At 39.2% G+C, this 17,537-nt stretch overlaps 1 protein-coding gene across 15 annotated transcripts in view; it reads left to right on the top strand.

Moving 5' to 3' along the window:
* NFIA (nuclear factor I A) overlaps positions 1 to 14,323 on the top strand; it is a 284,426-nt gene extending 270,103 nt beyond the window's left edge. For 14 of the 15 annotated variants that reach the window (XM_040408390.1, XM_040408397.1, XM_040408396.1 and 11 more), the window contains one exon: positions 5,489 to 14,323. In XM_040408390.1, the coding sequence (XP_040264324.1) occupies positions 5,489 to 5,506 (18 nt within the window). In that variant the 3' untranslated portion in view covers positions 5,507 to 14,323. The remainder of the gene's footprint in view (positions 1 to 5,488) is intronic. The other variant, XR_005774321.1, reaches the window with a different exon arrangement.
* The last annotated feature ends 3,214 nt before the right edge of the window (positions 14,324 to 17,537 follow it).

The following is a 17,537-nucleotide window of genomic DNA, read 5'->3' as shown; positions in this document are numbered from 1 at the left end:
GTGAACTGGACTTCAAAAGTGGTGGGATTCATTGAAACCCTTACCAAAAGTGTGATGTTTGGAGATGTTCCTGGTACAGGCTTAATACCTTAATGTCCTAACATAACTGTTGGGAAGTATAAAATTGCCCTAATTCCAGGCCTCTTCTGGACACAGTAAGTCTACCAATCCAAGAACCCAACCAGGCAGGTTGTCTTATTGTCGTGTTGTTGCGATTTACCCTTCATGGGGGTTTTAACGCAACAATTTATTCATATTTTAATTCCTTTAGTTCTTACAACCCATTGAACCCTTTGCCTGTATTGTGGTCCAGTAGCACATGAATTTGTGGAGAATCAAAAGGCTTTGAAGGTCTGCAGGTGGACAGGGTGCGTGGTTTAGAAGTCTAACTTTGCAAATCCAAAAATTTTCAGGGAGGGAGTGGTTTGGTAACAAAAGAGAATATTACTTTCTCCATTTTTTTTTCATAGCATTACTCTCACAGTTGAGAGAACCCATTACTATAATAAACAAATTGCTATATATCCGTTGGCGGTTAAAGGGGACCCACAAACTCAACTCAATTACCCATTGCTTTCCTGTAGAAGAATTTTTCAATATACTTACTGTTTTGAGTTTGGGTGGGTAGGTAATATGATTCACCTCTTTTAAAATAATCAAGCTTCTGCTGACATCACATCCTTTACCGGCTTGGGCTATGGATGGGACGTAACTCATGCAGAACTACTCCTCTCCCTGGCGCATGCGCAGATGAGGAGGATTCAGTAGCTTGTGCCCAGGAGAGCAATAGTTAGTCACATCTACAGCGGAAGTGAGGACCTGTCCATAACCCAGGCTGGAAACTAGTTAAAGGTCATGGTGTTGGCGGAAGCAGGATTTACAGAAGCGGCGCATTATGTCACCGGGTCCCGAGAGGCCGATCCACGAAACTTTGAGACTGTAAGTATATTGCAAACCTTCTACTAACTACAGGCAATATATGAGTAATTAAGGTGGGTTTTTGGGGCCTGGTGGGTCTCAGAAAACCCCTTTAATTTCAGCTCCGGCGATTAAGTTTTGCCAATCTCAAAATAAATCTAGAGTGCAGCTTATCATTCCCTGTACTGGAAAGTGTGCTGTATCTGCAAAGCACTGCAAGACCGAAGGGGAGGAGGGAGGAAGAAAGTTTGAGAGCTGAATTACCAGACAAAGACTCAAGAGCCGCGCTGCACAGCTAAAATAAAACTCCCGACTCAGCACCTTCTATTGATTAAAAACTAACCTTTAAAGTAACTCTCGGAGCGTGTGGTTAGCATTTAAATCTAGGCATGTCATGAAGTTGATTTGTGTTACAGAATACCAACTCCATAGGCGTCACTCTCTCATCAATTTCCTTCGAGGAGCTCAAAGTATTTCATAAAAAATGTCAATAAGAAGGAGAAATTTTAAAGGAGACCCTCACTTGGTCTTGCACTTTTCTCGTTCCCATGCAATACCCCCTCCCCATTCTCCCGCCCATTATAAGTGTGCAAAGTGAAAAACGCCATAATTGGCTCTTTGTTTAACTTTTCCCAAGTCCCGGGGAAGGACCAATTAATTAAACACACAGGAGTATTTTTGGAGTGTGGGGTACTTAGGTCATAAATTGCACTGAATGAATACTTCAATGTGTTTGCAGTGGATTTGCAACGTCAGAGCAAAGGGGAAGGTTCGGTGGGAGGGGAGCTGAGACTTTCTTGCTAATGATAGTCACGTCTGGCTCTGTCTGGTTGCTCCTAACAACCAGACATGATGTAACACCACGATGAACTTGAACTTGGGGAGTTGAAATGGGAACAATAGACCAGAGTAATCAATAATGCCTATTTCAGTGAAGGATTACAGATCTGCTCTGGGGTAACCTTGTCTGCAAGACTCAAGCTGAAAACTAAGAAAACTTTTTTTATTTTTTTGTGCATTTTGTGTTAAAAAATAAAAGCTTAATGCAGTTTAGTTTATTTTTGGCTATGGGTTTGCAAATTGTGTAAATCCCGGCTTTAGGTCCATGCAAGAGAATGGCGACGCACCAGCTGTTTACACATGGCAAGTTCATTCATAAGCCATGTGCACAGCTGCTCTGGAACGTGGGTTATAGAAGGTAGCCGAAAAAGCATTGTCTGTAATAAGAGCCTGCTGCCCCAGCCAAGAACTGACTGACTGCGCTGGGAAAGAAGCCTCTTTAAATCTAATTACAGGATGGAAATGTTCTGTATCCCACAGCAACCAATCACCGATTTTGGTATTTCAGAAAAGAAACCATAAAAACCTCAGATCTAATTGGCTGGTGGGATTACGGCGCGGTTATAGGAGGCTCGTATTATTAGAGTAATGCTGCGTTCCTTAGGTTGGAGGAATAGCAGGTCCCAGCTGCTTTAAGACTTTGTTGGAAAATTAAATAATAAAATAAATGAAATGAAAATAATGTAAAAAAAAAATAATTCACATTTTGGGGAAATATTATTTATAATAGATATATTCCATAAAAGGGGTTAACAAAATGTATCAATTTGTATCAGAATTCAAGCCCTTGTCCTTGTTGCTCTGTGATTGGTCACTGAGGGCAACAAGGCTAAATTTTACACAATTATGATAAATGAGGCCTTTCTTTAAATTATTATTATTTTTTTTTTCACTTTTAGGTCAATGGATCCTGTGTAGGTCTTTCTCAATATGCTTAGCACCTTATTGCATATATCCTCTGGGGATTGGGGGGTGTACTAGTTTTCATTGAGGAGATCCTCCTGAGGTATGCAGTCTTATAGGCAATGCTCCATGGGGAAAAAAAATGCAAATTAGCTCTCCTCTAGATGGAAATTAAATCTGTCTCTCTAGTGCCACCTGCAGGTAGCAGCACTGTAACTCAGCATCTAAAGGGTTTATTTGGATGCATTGGTCCTAATGCTCTCAGTTTTGATGGCTCTGTCCCCAGTCTTGGGGTGAACACTAGGTCTTGGTCCTGCATGGGTTTTGGGCATGTTGGAGACTTTATCCGAGAACCATAACGTTATCTGTAATCTTTCGACCAGCAGATATGTCTGGAGCTATAGCTGCCGTAAGCACATAGGCAGTATTTGCAATTTTGGCGGATGGAAGTGGTGTCCATTATATGGTTGCTCGAGTACAACCAGACAAGACTTGCTAAGGGGTCTACGCGCCTCCCTTACTGCATCGCTTCCCTATGAACCCCCTTTTGGACAGTCGCTCGCTTTTGCTTACAGTATCCTTCTTTGAACATCTGAAATTTTAAAGGGCTTATCCAGGATTTTAAAAAATGTCTAAGAACAGGGGAAGGGATAAAATAATAATAATAATAATAATCAGTTACATGTTAAATCCCCGTTGCTAGAGCTCTGCCACCACGGTGGTCCCCCACTGCAGCAGTGTCATGCTGAAAACCCACCTAACTGTTGCAGCCAGTCACTGACCTCAGAGGTGAAGCCTGCATGTCTGCGGTAAGTTTGAGGCCAGTGATTGGCTGCTGTGGTCATGTGGGCTTACAATACATCATTGCCAGTGACGACCACTGCAGCAATGACGCTGCAGCTTTGGGGGATTTAACAGGTGAGGTTTTTATTTTATTACATTCACATTTGAATTAAAAAATGAATAATAATTATGGACCACCCCTTTAAAGTGTAAATACTGATATAGCGGAAAATGTTGTAATAACCTTTGTAACTATTGGGTCTGCTCATATCTCAAATAGGGAAAGAAAAATACCGGTAGAAAACTTCTGCACCCAAATCATGTGCTTGTGCACATTAGAGCAGCACTTTGTGCTTCAGAGCTTATATTCTATAAGTCCATATGGGAAGTTGCAGCTCTAGTCATGGAGCTTTCTTCTGGTCACGAAGTCATTTACAACACTTCCGTCCCTGTCTGCTAGGCCTCTTTGACACGTCAGTGAACCACGGACGTGTGCTGTCCGTGGTCTCTGTGGACCACTCACCTATCCATTGACTTCGACGTGTGTAGTCTCGCATCAATGGTTTTCCATGGGCCATGGGTGACACTGTTTGTAGTTATGGATGTCTTAAATACAGTACATTATAGTCTATGGGTCCATGAAAACCACAGACACAATGCAGATGCCATCCGTATTTGGTGTGTGATTTTCATGGACCATTGCAAGAAGATTCTCAAAAAACTAATTTTCAGCCCAGCAGTGTCCCTAAAATAATGATGAGACACAAAGGGCAAAAAAAGGGACCAAACACAGATCCTTCAAGGACATCTTCACAGGTGAACCACTGAACATCTTGTTACAGAGGTCATCATGGACCTGTGAATAAGTCCTTAGTCTTGTGTATGTTGTTTCAATAGCTCCATCCTGGAGACTTCTTTGCCTCCTTTGATTAGGACACAAGGTCAAGGATAACCGGCATGGCAATGCAAACACCTTTTACGGCTTCCATTAATTTTAATCACAAAATATCTAGAAAATATAAATGCAATTTTTTTAATATAAAAATATTGCTTTCCTATTAAAGTAGCACTCCCACAAAAACTGCTTGTTCTCTGACCTGTTAGAAAGGTACATGATGTAATCTGGGAGTTATAACCTCTCTTCTCATCCTCAGCTGTGTCATGTGACAACACTCTGATCTCCAACTGGCATAGGACAGGAAATCAGTTACGTCTGTATTCATTCCTATGGCTCCCATAGGAATACATAGAGAAACTGGCTTCTTGTCCACACATAAGGTGCTGTGTGATATGGAAATCAGAGTGCTGGTCACATGACACAGCTGAGGATCAGAAGGGAGGTTATAACTCACAAATACAGGTAAGAAGATTTCCTTCAATGCAGTTTACATCATGTATCTTTCTAACAGGTTGTAGGAGTGCTACTTTAATGGCTGTGCACTGTATGGAGCAAATCTGTGCTATTTTTTTTTTGGTGGGGGGGGTTCTGAACTCATGGATGTATCTGTCTCTGCAGATACAGGATGTTCTAAGATTTATACATTGCAAAAATGTAACATGTAAGACCAAAAAGATTGGTTCTTTCTAAAAAAAAACTTTGGACAGGTTTAAAAAACAGGAACTGTTACCAAAGGATTCCCTGGTAGACCCTGGTTCTGACACAATAATGGACTAAAAGACCTAGACTAGAAGGAAATGGGTCATCAGAAAATCATGTTTTTATGGAAAAAAAATATTATTTTAATTTTTGGTGATTTTTATTTTAATATTCCATGCCACTATATAGCTGCGCTAAAAGGAATTCTTAAAACATTAAGTAAACAATAGCAAGAAAGTTAATTGACATTTTCAATGGTTTTCATTGCCTTTTGTCACGAGATAACGTCAGAAAATCTGTCCGATAATCTGTTGGTGTAATACAGACCTTAGTTGTTGACTTTTGGAGCATCTTGGGTACAAAAAAACTGTCTAGTTGACTTTGACCCGTCATATAGAAATTGCCCCTTTATCTAATTTTTTTGTGTTTTTCTTTGTGTCTTTCCAGTCCTGGTACCTGGGATAATGGCCGCAGATTTCTATCACACACATGACAGACCACCCGGCCCTTCCCATCTCTGTAACATGGAAGAAAATGATGACAACACGGCACAGTGGCTTCGCTGCAACGGAAGGGGAAGACTTGTGTCAACAGTGTAACAACGTCGATTGAGAAGACAAAAAGAATCTTATGTGGTCGCATGGCAATGGCCCTTTATAATCAGCCTTATTCCCCTTACTTTTTTATGATTACTTTCTCACCTTGGGGGTCTGAAGAAAGTTCTGACCGGGAAAAGCTGGGCATCATGGGATTTTAGGTGTTTCATTGGTAGCGTTAAACATTAGGTGGTTCTGGGTAGCCTTAGTCCGATGTTTCTTTTTGGTTCTTTTTGTTTTTGTTTTTTCGTTACCGACTTGCTGTCAAACACATTCATCATGAAGCCCAGCATTTTCTGCAAAGCCGATCCTTCTGTATGTCCATGGTTGTGAAACTTCTTGAGGAGTTGTGGAAGAAAAGACCCCCCCCCCCTCCCTTTTTAAAAACACAAAAGACTTAAAGCACTCTCAAAATATACATGTAAAATGACGTGTGATAAGAACCTTCTGCTACTATGACTTAAGACCACACTACAGTTCTTTCGGAAAACATGGAAGTCAACCCTTTCGTGGTCCAGAGCCTCCATATTTTTCTTTTTTCAGCTATTTTGAGTGCTACATCACCTAAAAAGGATTTGCTAAAACACATGAAATGTGCAACATCAGTTATCACAAACTGCACTTTTGTTTTTTGTGTCATTTAACGACCCCCTTTCCCTCCCTGCGGAACTGATGAAGTTGTATCGAAGGACACAACTGCGACAAGATGCTTTCACTAACATATCAACAAAACGTCCGCCCCTGCTTTCTTTCAAGGAGTTATCACATCCATGACCCGCCCACGAGGAAGCTGTTAACATATAAGTTTCATTCAAGTTGCAGAGCAATGTTAAAAAAAATGAAAAAGAAAAAGAAAAAAATGTCCAGAACTTTTATTATTCATGTAAGGAAAAAATGCTGCACTTACAAAAATAAGCTTTTCTGAGACAAAAATTTTCAACAATGACACAGAAACACAGAAATGGGGAAGATGGTCTGTTTTGACAGAAACTGACAGGAACCAATCAAAACAATCGTGTTCAGATTGAGTAAAGTGCAATTTCATTGGATAGGTAAATATCTTTGTAAGATAGAGATTGTTGAAAATTCTATTTTTGTTTTTTCAAGTCCTAACACCCCGGGACTCTAAATTATGGGTGTAAAAAAAAAAAAAAAACAGCCTTGCAAAAGAAAGGGGAGCTATTTTTGCTTTTTATGTTTTTTATTGTTAAAACTTGTATCCCTTAAAAGTTAAAAAAAGAAAATCTAAAAAAAAAATATATTATAAAACATAAAGGTGCTTTTACCACAATATGTTAACGACATTAAACGCTACGTAATCATTTTCTTTTATCAAAGCACATAACTAAAAGTGGAATCATAACGCATCTTCATTTTATAAGCTAAAGTCACTACGAGTGGTAATGCCAATTCAGACAAACAAAAAAAATAACAAAACGCAAAATTTCCCAGTGTAGGATTTAGTCAGGCGCCTCAGGATCTTTATAAAATGTCCAGATTTTATCCATGTCATTTTTTTTATTATTATTTTATTATTATTTTTTTATTTCCATCACTTGCATTCTCTGGACTATAAACACTGATTAATCTAGTGGGGGGGGGGGGGGATTTCAGCAGTTGCTGAATGAAAAATTTAAAAACTGAAAATTGAATCATAGACTTTATGTATGTTATGTACTTAAAAAATAAAGATGAAAAAGGACAAAAAAAAAGGTCGAAAATCAAAATAAACAGAATACACATGATTTATTTTCTACCAGACAGCGGAGCATATCCCTTTTGCTTCGCATGCAACCTTTAGGAGGTTTCCTATACTATACATATATTATATACCTTCTGGCGGGGCAGGTGTGTCCGTCAGGAGGGGAAAAAAAACGTCTCTGCATGTTTAGTGTTAGTATCTCATTTTTATATACTTAAAGTAGAATAAATTAGAGTGCATTAAGACAAGACATTTTAATCCTTATTCCAGGCACTTGCCTTTTTTTTTAACCCTCTCCCCCCTTGCAGCTGTAATAGGGCTTGGTGCCCTTCCTTTTTGGCAGTGAAGGAGTTAAACTCTGTGTGTTCAGTCCTATTGGAGGGCTTTTTGCTACTGTCCTTGTACAATCAAGTCCATGAAACTCTTGGGAAGACACTTTGCTCCTCATCTTTTTTCTTTTTTATGTTTTTATATACTCATTTTGTTTTCCTCTTAACACTTTTGGCTGCGCGGGAACGGCTTGGGGACGGCTGTTTGCAGTACATCACAGGTCTCTCCGGCAGCCGATAGGTTAATTTGCACGAATATGAAATAAATTCCATATCAATGTGCCTTGCCCTGGATAGCGATTATTTGTGAAATTGTTGCACATGTTCCTCTATAGATAGTGGGGAGAGAATTCCTCAGTCACGCGTTTTGGAGACACTTTTTTTTTTGGGGGGGGGGTATTTTTAATTTTTTCTTGTAAATGTGACTTTTACGTCAGACGTTGAAGGCTTCACCATGTAGGTAGATATTTTAGTTATATCCCACCAGTAGGAGTAGTGTGCTTAGTCTTGTAGTGTCTGTGCTATTTTTGCGTAGGAGATCAGTATTTTGGAGGGGGGGGGGGGGGGAGATGTTTGCTGCATTGTGACAATTTATTTAGAGTCTTCCTTTATGATCATTTTATTTTGGGTTTCCCCTGATCAATGAAAATATGCAATACCTGCTTCTATCATGTAGTCAAAGCTTAGCAGATTTATTAGAATTTTTTTTATTTTAATTTTTTTTATTTGACCAAAGTTGGTGCTGTACTTGACGCAGTGTGTTAGGCGTTTAGTCATTGTATCTTTTGTGACTACGAATGCACATGCAGGAGGGGCCTCTTAGAGAAGCAGTCAGACTGTGAAGCACTAAGCGGTACCCTGCTTTGAGCAATTTTATTATTTCTTTTTTTTTTTTTTTGTGTGTTACAACTGTTCCTATCACAAGCAAGCCTTAAAGTTAAAAAAAAAACAAAAAAAAAAACCTGACTTCCTTTCCTTAAAATTCCCTTCCCCCCCACACCCCATTTTTATTAGCAGACTTCAATCAACCCAACGTTCGACAGAGAAGAGGTTCTAATGCCCATTTTTTATATGCACGTTTTTAAAATAAAATAAAACTAACAAAAACTTCCAACTTCTGAAAAATTGTTTACCGGTTCTCTCTATTTAAGAAAAAGAAAATGAATAAAATGTTTTTTGGATTGTCTGATACGTGGTTGAGTAGTCTCGTATTGTGTGAGTGTTAGTGAATCGTGTCCATTTTTCTGTAGCCAGCATCCTTTGCCTTTCCTATAGCACTTAGCTGGGCATTACCTTATGACATATGTGCACTAAAAAAAAACAGCAGCTTGCAGTGCTTCACAGTGAAGGGAAATAAAGCCTAGACAAACATTTTGTCAGAACCTTGCTATAAGTCAAGGCGTTACCAGTAAATTGGTTGTACATACAATACAAATGCACCCTTTTATATAACATGCAAACTAAGCAATAGCTCTGGGCAGTTGTAGGGTTTTTGTTGTTGTTGTTGTTGTATTATTTTTTTTTTCCTTTTGGGTGACTTTTGTTGATTGTGTTGCGTAGACCTAATTGCAAAGAGAGCAAACTGCCTGCTCAGATATGTCCTTTGTATGTTGTATAGTTTTAATGAGTACACTGATTTATTCTACCCTATTTTATAACGCAGGACTTTTGTAACGTTGTTTAAATGAGGACAATTTTCTGTCAATTTAGCTTTGCAGATTTTTCAGATTGTTTAATATAACGGCGACGCTCTTAGAATTTTTATTTTGAGTGGGGGAGGGCGGTGGGATTTTTTTAATTTTTTTTTTTCCTTCCAGGGACTGGATTTAAGTTAAAACTTACCTGTTTCCTTTTTGTATGTATTTAAATACAAAATGATTTGGTTTCTTCTCGTCTTGGTATAGCCTGTTCCTATACTTGAGAAGTATGGGCCACTAAAAACCCATTTTAAATGGACATTACAGGTATTGCTGTATTCTGCAGTGCTTGATCACTACTAAGGTCTGACTGGAAGGTTGAGGATTTCTGAAGACATTCTCAGAGGGCAGAAAATGTTTTAAAGGCTTTAAGACATGGCAATGGCATAGGCAGTCAAGGATGTGTCAAGTATCAAATTCATGACGTTCACTTAGGTTCATCCGGCCACCATATCGGAAACACAACAAGAAATCATAGAGGCTCAAATCGGTTTCTTTAATTTATTAATTTTTTTTAAATAAATTTCAATATTTGACTTCTGCGCAGTAATGCTGGGTGTGCAGCATGATAGATTGTTACCTTTTGAAATAATGTAATTATACATGAGTTCTATAAAAATGTCCGAAAATAAGTGCAATTTAATGAACTCAATATATGCAGTGTGAATATCACAAAAATTGTAACGTATATTAGCAATTTCTTATAAAATAGCACAAAGGTGCACATGAATAAAACTGATACAATTTTAATTCATTACCTTAAAAAAAATAATACTTAACAAAACAATTACATTTATTTTACAGATTAAATGTTATCCTTGTCAGTGATTGATTTGTTTGTCTATCTAGCTATCTAGTCACATGAATATTTTAATACATCTCCAGGGCATCCAACAAAGCAGCTGTACACATTTTTAAATATTTTTTCCAAATAAGTTAAAATATTTTTTGCTAAGTTTTAAAATCAGTTCAAATAGTATTTTAAACTCTACATAGTACATGAGGTATATTGACGACATCCATTTCTTTCCAGTCTCTACTATTGTAAAAAATTTGAACTGTTCTAGCTAAAGTTTATTTTTTTTTTAACTGTTAAAACTAAATTGATCAAATAATACTAAGATATAAAATTAATTTATACATCAGCCCAATTTACTAACTTGCCCTATTAAAAATGTATACCCTCCCCTTATCTTCTCAAGTAATACAAGTTTATGCGATCCAAGATGGGATAAAATTAGGTAAATTTGGCCCTAGCATAAGGCATACATGTTTTGGGCTCATCTACTGCATTCTCGTTAGTTCCATCTTATAATTAAGCGTCGCCTTCTCCTCCCCTCCTTGGATCATAAACGGTGATTAGTATAACACTACACTATAGGACGTTTCTGCAACTCTTCCATTACAACGTGATATTTGTCTAGGATCTCTTATTCTGAAATGCACTTTGTTAAAAAAAAAAAAAAACTCCCGTTATAAGGTCCATGGTCAGGAATAGGTAAGAGGAGGTCTTTTTTCTGTAGAACAACAGGGTAATGAAGAAAGTTCTCCCCCATTGACTGATATATAGCCAGTTCATTGGCCAGGTTGCTGCACACTCGAGCCAGATTGCGCTGCTTTTCTTATGTTTTTTTTTTTTACTTTTCTTTGTAAGATTAAATTAATTCTGCTACACATCCCATAACTAAAAAAAAACATATACAAGACTTTCTCCATTCACTCCATCATCAACTGGTAGCGATATGCAGATCCCAAGGCACTTTGTTCTTTGCTTTTATTCAGTTTTTTTTACTTTCTTAGATTTCTTAGATCTGCTTAGTAACAGTGTTCATTTTTTCTTTTTTTCATCAAGAGCAACACGAAAGCTTCGACTTCATAGTTTCCTTTCCTTGTGGCAATATATATATATATATACCTATATAACTTTAACAAAAAAAGTTGCTCAACATTGTACTTTGCATTGTGTCTCTGGTAATGTAGATTTTTAAATTTTTGGGGGTAGGGGGGAGTTTGAAAGCCTTCATAGAACAAATATAGTGAAAAAGAAATTTCCAGCAGGATTATATTGGCGAGAGGTTCAGTGGCATGGAAATCTGTAGGACAACATGGACACTTTTTGCCAGGGCTACCCACTAAGTGCTTGTGGCTCCAGGCCGGTTGTTTATATATATTTTTTTGTATATTTTTTTTCATTTCTTTTAGTTTTTTCAAATTCTTTTCAATCCAAGCATGGATGAATACTCTTCCAATGTGCAGATAACAAAAGGAACTGCTGTGTATGGCCCATCTACACGCTGCCACTGGTTTTGGAAATATCCCAAAAATTCCCGACATGGTGCTAAGATGGTCCGGCTAACAGATTGAGGCCTCTGTTACTTAGGCTGAATCTAGCTCTTCTGTTCATCCATGTGAATGCATAGCAGTGTTTTTCTCTGCATGGAAACTATGCACTAACCCTACCTGAGACAGATATGATCAACTTTTTTTATTTTATTTTTTTTCCGTTAACTTTCAGTCCTTGCCTTTTTAGGTCATTCTTATGAAGATGCCAGCTTTAGGACAGAATTAATTATATGATAAAAACCAGCAAACTATCTGATTAATGAATTGTAGTGCCTGTGAAACCTGTATTATATGCTCTTCTAAAGAAAGAAATTTCTACACCGTGAGCCTTTTGCTGTCTGTCAGAATCTTCTGATGTGAAATAACCATGCCATAAATATGCATGCGATCCCATACTGCTTAGTCATTTTACAAATACTTCTTATCTTAGCCTGAGGTTTATTATATAATTTTTTTTTGCCTAATCATTTATTGTATGTCACCAAGAATGCAAATTCTAAGCCTTGTTTTTTTCTGGGTGTTTTTCAGTATTTTGGAGGTATACATCAACATATTAAATTCAGTATTACTTCTGATTTCTTTTTATTTTATTTTTTAATTTCATTCATTTCAAATATTGACATCTTATGGGGAAGTTGTTACTCCGTTTCACAAACCTGATTTCTCTAGGTTGAAACAAATGGTGAGCCAATAATTTCCCATCTCCACACCAGACCGAAACAAAAAAAAAAAAATTATACAAAAACATTGACCATTGGTTCCATAAGTTCTATATATACTGTATGTACCTGATTTTAATTTTTTTTGTGTGTGTGTTTTCGATCAAATTACTTTATTCTGTACAACCTGTGGGGCCTGATTCATGAAATATATGAACTTATGTATAATTACACAATGCAAGTACACGTGATTGTTTGTTTTTTATCTGATCAGTTCTTCTATGCTGCCCCCTTATAGCGAGTGAGAACCATAAAGTTTTCGGATTTTAGTCAGTTTGAAATTTGGGTGGTGGATGCCCTGAGTGATTAATAAATGTGTTATCTCACAGCTCATTTCCTCATAATGTCTACGTTAATGTGAACCTTTCTGTGTCAAGTTAATGGACAGCATCAATTTTAAGTTCTGAAATCCTCGGGTCTGCAGATTTTTGATCACCTTCTATTTTATAGCATGTAGCAGAGTCCTTTTAATAAGTTTTGTTGTCCGTGCAAGCTGGCCTTGATCGACTATCACTTCCACAAAAAAAAAAAAAAATTCTCTCGAGTCACCGTTGAAGTGCCGAAACTTTCCTGTCTGGACAGCTGCTCTCAAAGATTAAAGTACCGATAAAATGTATGAAATCTCGCATGACATGGGAAATTATTTAACCAATATTCTAAAAAAATATATATTTAAAGTCAAGAATTCAAAAACAATTTTTTACAATTGGTTGGGCTTCGTGCTTTTTATTTTATGGGAAATTAAAAACGTATGAAAAACGGGGGAAATTAGCACCTTTTATCTGAACAAAGAGTTGTTTTTTTAAGCAATTAATAATTTAAAAAAACTATAATTTATTGTGCAAATTTATTATTTTTTAACGATGTGATAGATGTCAAAGCTGTTGCTGGTTTCCTCCATTTTCTATGTTTTTAATATATATATAATTTTTGCATATTTTTTTATTAGTGTCTCCACCAGCCTTATACTTCATGTCATCACCCAGGATTGCAGAATATGGACGCTAATTAAAAATTTTGTAGGCGGCTATGTGTGCATCACAGCTTAGGGTCTCACACCGGGGCTTTGTAAGTTGCGGTAAGGCTCTTAACAATCGCAACATCAATTTTTAGATTTGATGCTTATGTAACAAGCTCCATAGACGACATAATAACCATAAGCCACGCAGACACAACACATGGCACATCGTGGACCCCTCAGCTGTGCGCACATATAGTCCATTGAATGGGTTCTTTGTCCCGCGCTCTCTGCAGAATCACACAACCATACATTGTTGGCATAAGTCGAGGGTGCAGACAGCAGGTGAAGACGGGCATCCTTACAGGCTGGGGACTGCGTGAGGAATTGGTCTTTTGTTTGCTTGACTAGGTGGGATCTATTCGGCAGCCGTGGGAATCTCCTGTCCCCCATTTATTTTATCTCTTCATTTCTCACAATCCTGAGCTCTTCATTGAATAACGCGCCGCAGCCGAGCTGGCTCTTGACCATGTTAAACCCTTATCTTTGTGTTTAATTAATCGCCCCATAATGGGTGTTTTTCGGATCTTCAGTGTGCCTGCGGTAACACGCTCGTCGTTTGATAAATCAGGCTCTCCGTGCCTCTCCTGACATGTATTTACTCATGCTTCTTATCAGTTTATTTTTTACTGTGTTCTGTGAAATACAAAAAAAACAAAACAATGTAATTGGTTGAGAATCACTGTGGGTATGAACTGTTCTCCGACTAAATCTCTGCAGGTTTTTTTTTTTTTTTTTTTTTGAGCTGGTGTGTGGATTAGTTAACTCTTGTACTCAGCCATTAGTGCAACCAACTCTTACATTACAATACAATTACTGGAAACGAATACTGCATTTCCTATGCAACAAAAAAGGAAAATAAAAAAAATTGCTAATGCTAAAAATGCCTTGTCTGGGAGTTTTTTTTTCCTTCTTTCTTTTTAATCAAATGTATGCATCTTATCGATAGCGGCCTCCAACGCGACCGATCGGAGGAGGTCTATCAATGATTGGGACTGATTTACTGCCAGGAATAATCTGCACTAAAGCCCCTACACACAGGTTCAGCCAATAGCCTAATGTAAAAGGGGAGCTCCCGACTATATGAATTTTCTCGCTCGATCCTTTTGTTCTCCCAGGAGACAAGACACCGCCAAATGAGTCTGGTAAAGACTTTCTCCTCTCTCCATTGAATACAACCGAACATGTGTGTGTATGGGGGAGACAGACCTGTCAGCAGAGTGGTCACTTGGCCAATAGCTGTTGCAAAACTGTTGCAAACTACAACTCCCACCAGGCCCTGATAGCCCACAGGGTATGAAGGGAGTTGTAGTTTTGCAACAGCTTGAGAGCTGCAGTTTGGTGTACACTGGGCTACACACTTGTTTAGCTGAAGGTAAAAAGATGTGGTAGATGTTAACTTGACACTAACTGGGTTAAATACACAGTCACAGCAAACGGTAAATCGACACTTAACAAAAGCCGTTGTAGAAGTCAAATAAAATTTTGTTGCAAATGTGCATTTAATATGTAGTCAAGTTAAAGTTGGCTACATCTGTACTAGGGAATCGATTTGTCCCATTAGCAGCTGTTCTTCACCTGTGAAGGGGCTGTCCCCACAGATGAAGCACCCACAGGACCGAACAGCCTGCCAGGTCCTGACAGATCCGAGGAGCAACGCAGGTGCCAAAACTCAAATTCGGCTTCAGAAGCAGCAACTGTGCATGCACAGCTATACTTCCAGGTCAAAGTCCCTGCTCCCGGAGCCCAAGTTGAACTTCGGCACCTGCTTCTCTACTTGCTAATGAGAACAATAAATTTGTTACAATCGATACGCTCATCTCTAATCTGTAGTCATGTTGAAATCCAACAGCCTGATCTGCCATGGGGAAGGGGGTGAGTCAGGAGGTCCCTGTACACATTAGATAGCTGGCTGGGTTTGGTTGAGTGTATGGCCGGCTTTAGAGCTATGCTATGGTTAGGGTCCTTCCCAGAGGACAGCACTAACCAGAGTGGTCTCTAACACTGGACATGAGGTACCTGTAGGGGTTCCTGGAGAAGCAACGTTTTCCAGGGGTATGGATTTAACAAAAAATGGTTAGTGGAAACTCCACACAAATTCATGGATTCAGATGTGCAATCAGAGAGTACTGATCATGGTTCTAGGAGTCATTAATCAGGAATTCCCACCATACATATTATGACATATCCACGGGACAGCTACCACCTTTGGGACCCAAATCTAGGTCCATTATAGGGGTCCCCCAAACCCCATCCAGGTTGTCGAGATAGCTGCCAGCCTTGGCATCCAGCCAGAGTATGAATAGTGAGGCGGCCATGCTTGTGCCTACTTCTTTTCTAATCTAGGATGGAAAGCGCCAAGGCAAGATCCCCATTCTTGACTGAGCGCGTGGTCGAGAAATGTATGGCTCATCGTGGGAATACTCCTCACAGATAAGAATCATGTTTTCTTCTATGTGAAGGTTCAGAAAAGACAGCCCCCCCCTCCTCAAAGCCACATAGTGGACGGAAAGAAGGGGCAGGGTCACAGGCAAGGTTTCGGGTGGGCTTTGTTTCGTACAAGCAGAATATAAAGACATAGGAGCCATCTTTCTCCTTCTCATTCCTTTCCACCATTTCTCATATCTGGAGATGGGAGGAGGCCTGTAGTCCATGACTTCGTTTTCTCCATAATGTTTGTAGAGAACGTGCATGAGACGTACCCTGGACACCTCCATAAAGCAAGACAGAAGGAAATGCAGCAATTGTCCACTGGAAAGAAGACCTACTGGTATGGTGGCGAGCTTGACTAATTATAAGAGGGTCTTTGAGGGAAGGGTACCAGCCCAGTAAGATGGAGGACCACCATCAATCCTGAGAATTAAAGGAGTCATCTGAGTGTTTAATATTGATGATCTATCCTCAGGATAGGTCATCAGTATCAGATCAGTGGAGGTCCAACTCTTAGCATCCCTGATGATCAGTTGTTTGAAGAGCCTGCGGTGCTCCAGTCAGAGCTTCGGCCAGTGACATCACGTTCATCGGTTCAAATGAATAGGGCTGAGCTGCAGTACAATGCAATGCCACTATTCAATGAACGGAGCGCCGTGGCCTCTTCAAACAGCCGATCGGTGGGGGTCCTGGGAGTCTGACCTCCCCAGATCAGATACTGATGACCTATCAGGCACAGCTCCACACCTGTAGTAGAGGTTGTGCCTGGTATTGCAGCTCAGTTCCATTCAAGTCAAGGGGGTTGAGCTGCAGTACCAGACACAGCCCATAGAATAGAATGGTGCTGTTTCTGTAAAGAAAGTAGAATCTTTTTTCCTAATTCTGTAGATCCCCTTAAGCCACCGCAGCAGAGTGAGGCCATCATCTCAAGGTTTCTACACAAAAAACAGTAATCAAAGACGATGTCAAGGCTGCGGTCCCACGGGACTATAGGAAGGGCCAATACCTAAAGAGCGGAAATATTTGGAACAGTACTGATCATTCCCAGAAGTCCTTATTCAGAGGAAAAGGGACAATAGATCCCAGAGGACACAAACCATCTGAGAAGAACATTTAGAGGAGGACTACAGGTCTGTACAGACTCATGAGTAATGGCACAGCAGAAAAGAAGAAACCACTGCTATGGGGCACAAAAACATAAGTGAACCTCAAGAAAGTGCAGCATGCAATATGAAATTCTGTATCCCACAGAAATAACACAATGCAGCTAAACAATACTGCAGATAAAAGGGACAAGCTCTTACTATTCACTTTCCTGCTTGTTCTGTGTCTGCACAGAGCTTGCACTGGTGATTTGGATTCTGGGCACTGTGATGATGTACACCACACACTGGACAGTCAAATGGTGCACTAAGGCAGGGATGCCCAACCTGCAGCCCCCCAGCTGTTCCAGGTGTCTAGCAATAACTCTGCTGACTGTTTCTATAATATTGACCAGCTCTGGAGTATAATACAGGATATAACTGAGGATCAGTGCAGGATAAGTAATGTATGTACACAGTGACTGCACCAGCAGAATAGTGAGTGCAGCTCTGGAGTATAATACAGGATATAACTGAGGATCAGTGCAGGATAAGTAATGTATGTACACAGTGACTGCAC

This window comes from Bufo bufo, chromosome 9 (assembly GCF_905171765.1).
Source record: "Bufo bufo chromosome 9, aBufBuf1.1, whole genome shotgun sequence".
Taxonomy (NCBI): Eukaryota; Metazoa; Chordata; class Amphibia; order Anura; family Bufonidae; genus Bufo; species Bufo bufo.
Note: the sequence above shows the minus strand (reverse complement) of the source record. Positions and strands in the feature narration are given on the sequence as shown.